Source organism: Plasmopara halstedii (assembly GCF_900000015.1).
Source record: "Plasmopara halstedii genome assembly, contig: Scaffold_2881, whole genome shotgun sequence".
Taxonomy (NCBI): domain Eukaryota; phylum Oomycota; class Peronosporomycetes; order Peronosporales; family Peronosporaceae; genus Plasmopara; species Plasmopara halstedii.
In genome coordinates, this window is record NW_020189786.1 from 650442 (window position 1) to 653357 (window position 2916).

The window sequence follows — 2916 nt, forward strand, 5'->3', positions numbered from 1 at the left end:
AGGAGGGGATCTGCTGCCATCACGGCAATGAGAGTTCGCATCTCTTGGACATAGTCCACCAATTCCTTGTCGCCCTGTCGGGCGGCAAGGAAGCGCGATCGTACGCGACATGCCTGATTAGGCGGCGAGAACACTCGTGAGAGCTACATCTTCAGCTCCGCCCAGGAGGGAAATGTAGCTTCGACCGAAGTGCCGCACGTCAGTGTCCATTCTCGCGCTCGACCACCGAGCTTTGAGATGGCTAGCGCTACGCGCTGCTTGCTCGGTCTGATGCATGGCGGATGCGATGGTCATCTCGACCTCTCGTACCCAGAGCAGGAGATTCTCTCCATCCTCCCCCTCAAAGACCTTATCGCTCACCATGAGCGGCTTAAGGCGGGAAAAATCATTCGTCACCGACGGTGGCGTCATAGACGCAAATGATGTAGACATCTTCTGCTGCAGGTGCTCTAGCATCGCGTTGTCGTAACTTGAAAACGCCTCTAGACGCGCACCGATTGCCTCGGGCCCTTGCGCTACAAGGTGTTGTACGCCCTCCGGGCCAAGCAAGGACATCAGCTTGTTAAGCCCGTCCTGTATGCCCTGGGGCGAAGAGGAGAATTCATCCATCCTCACAGTGGATCAGTCTAAACGACTCAGGTGAAGATTGGCTGCAAGTGCTACCAAGTGCATCGGGGCTGCCGTAGCTTTGCGCTTGAAGAAGCGTTATCTGGGTCACCGACCTTCCGTTCTATACTTAGAACAAGCACGAGCTAGCGGATCGCAATCCGCTTACTTCAAGAGTAATTATTGCCTTCCCGAGGCTAATTGACTCTTCGGTTTAAAATCCAAACTGATTTTTGTTTATTTTATTTCCTAATTTTAAAAGTTTAGATTTTCCTAAGTATACAAAATATATATAGTAAAATCTAAATACATGCATAACTACTGGCTACCTAGTCACATACCGAAGTCTTGTTTGGGTGCCGTCACACCATGCACATCTCGTGTGACACACACCCCTGTTACCAGGGTTGTGTGTCTAGCTCGTGTGACACACACCCCTGTTACCAGGGTTGTGGGCTAGCCTCACGATATGCATCATATGAATAACGTTTTATAATGTATGGCATTATTTTGAGATAGACTTAATTATGAATATATCACCTATGAAAGGAAGTACTGCGTTATGACACCATAACGGCCCATGAGCTCATTCCTTGTGCTTTTACGCATCGCAAATTCTGAGCGTCAAATTTTCTTCTGCACGGCAAATCCATCCGCGAAACATTCCAAGTCAGCGCCTTAGTAAGCAGTTTCAAAGAGTCGGAGTGGTAGTAAATCAAGGCAAGAGAAGCATGTATAGATCTGCTGAGTGGTGAAGATTTTCTGTTTAGTTAGATCTGGTTATTTTGCGAATAATTGCTCAGTCAGTTTTTTGAACTGGAAGGCTAATGCGCGTGCTACTCAAACTGTTGCTACATTCGCTTTGCTTTAACAGATTTCTATAAAATTTACTCTGAATCCTCTTCGTCCACAGTACGTCGCTTATGGCTACGAATAACCATTTCTTCCTCTTCGTCTTCTTCATCACCTTCTGCCACACCACCATCATTGTTATCACTCTCAAATCCTTCAGCTTCTCGCTCCCGCTTGAGTTCACGCTGGCGTTGGCTGCTGCGATACTCATCGAGCCCGCCACCAGGGACTGGACGACGAATGCCGGGCTTGCGTTGTGCCGATAGCGTTTTGCGCTTACCAAACTGCTCTTTAATCGACCCTACGTGTTCATCATCATCATAATCGATTGCATCGTAGCCATCCTCTAAGAATTGCGCATCCATGCGCGACGAGCGATCACGGTCAAACTCATATCCCTGGCGCGCCTTCTTACGATTTTGCAGACGCAATTTTTCGTCCGTGATCTTCACTCGCTGTTCTTGTTCACGCTCGCCATCCAGCTCAGATATGTACTCTTTCATCTTCTGGACACTCTTATTGTGTCTCCAACGCATTGACATAGTGAGACCCTTGTGCGACTTGCTGGCTGTGGTCATCGGACGGATCGTAAATTTCTCTTGAAGTCGAGCATGACACTCCAGTACACTCTCTTGACCTGGCACAACATCATCACTATCCTGAAATTGCGGACCATCGCTCGCCATCTCATTTACAAATAAGAAAGAGTTGGCTAGTTTCTGACGAGACATCGCTAATGCTTCTTTTCCCACAAACATGCTAAAGGTACCATCTTCCCATTGTACGAGCTTAGCATTAGACTCTCGCAACGGGAGCTTTGTCTCCTCGTCCAGTAAAACGCGACCTGATACAGGGTCGCGTTTGTAGCGCCAGCGCACGTAATTACGGTAAAGTGTTTCATCCGATGAATTCTCCATCTCAGCTCGAATACCCTCTTTAGTGTACGGCTCTGGCACAAAGCGCAAAATATTCGGCATTTTGCTTATAAAATACTTAGTAGTGTTAGGAGCCTTGGGAGTCCGGGGTAGCCACATATTGTCCGAGTAGCCATTGTCTCCATCACCACCTCCAGATGCGTTACGGTCTCCAGCGTCATCTCTTGAGAATTCTTCATTGCTGCGTTGACCGTCGCGTGCGGGTGACTCCTTCACACCTCTAAGTAACCAAACAAATAGTTAATATCCGAATAATCAATGTGAGAGCTCCACCCCAGTGACGTACGAGGCTTTAAATTCTTCTTCCTCTGAATCATAGTCTGATCCAAACAGATCCTCCATTTCCTTGTCTTTATCAATCTTCTTAGGTGATATCACCCTCTTCTTGTCATCCCCATCCTTGTTGTCACCCTCTTCATCGCTATCATCGCTAAAGAGCTTATCCGGATCTGCCGGCTTGACATCTGCGTGTGAGTCATTATTGGACTTTAATGACGGACCACCAAGGTCAAATTCATCTTCA

At 47.6% G+C, this 2916-nt stretch overlaps 1 protein-coding gene across 1 annotated transcript in view; it reads right to left on the bottom strand.

Annotated features, from left to right (window-relative positions):
- Positions 1–1493: 1493 nt before the first annotated feature.
- The window catches only part of PHALS_05214 (camk protein kinase), a gene marked incomplete at both ends in the record, with an annotated part of 1647 nt that continues 224 nt past the window's right edge, over positions 1494–2916 (bottom strand). The window contains 3 exons of the mRNA XM_024718906.1: positions 1494–1507; positions 1586–2613; positions 2680–2911. Of these exons, the coding sequence (XP_024584258.1) occupies positions 1494–1507; positions 1586–2613; positions 2680–2911 (1274 nt within the window). The remainder of the gene's footprint in view (positions 1508–1585; positions 2614–2679; positions 2912–2916) is intronic.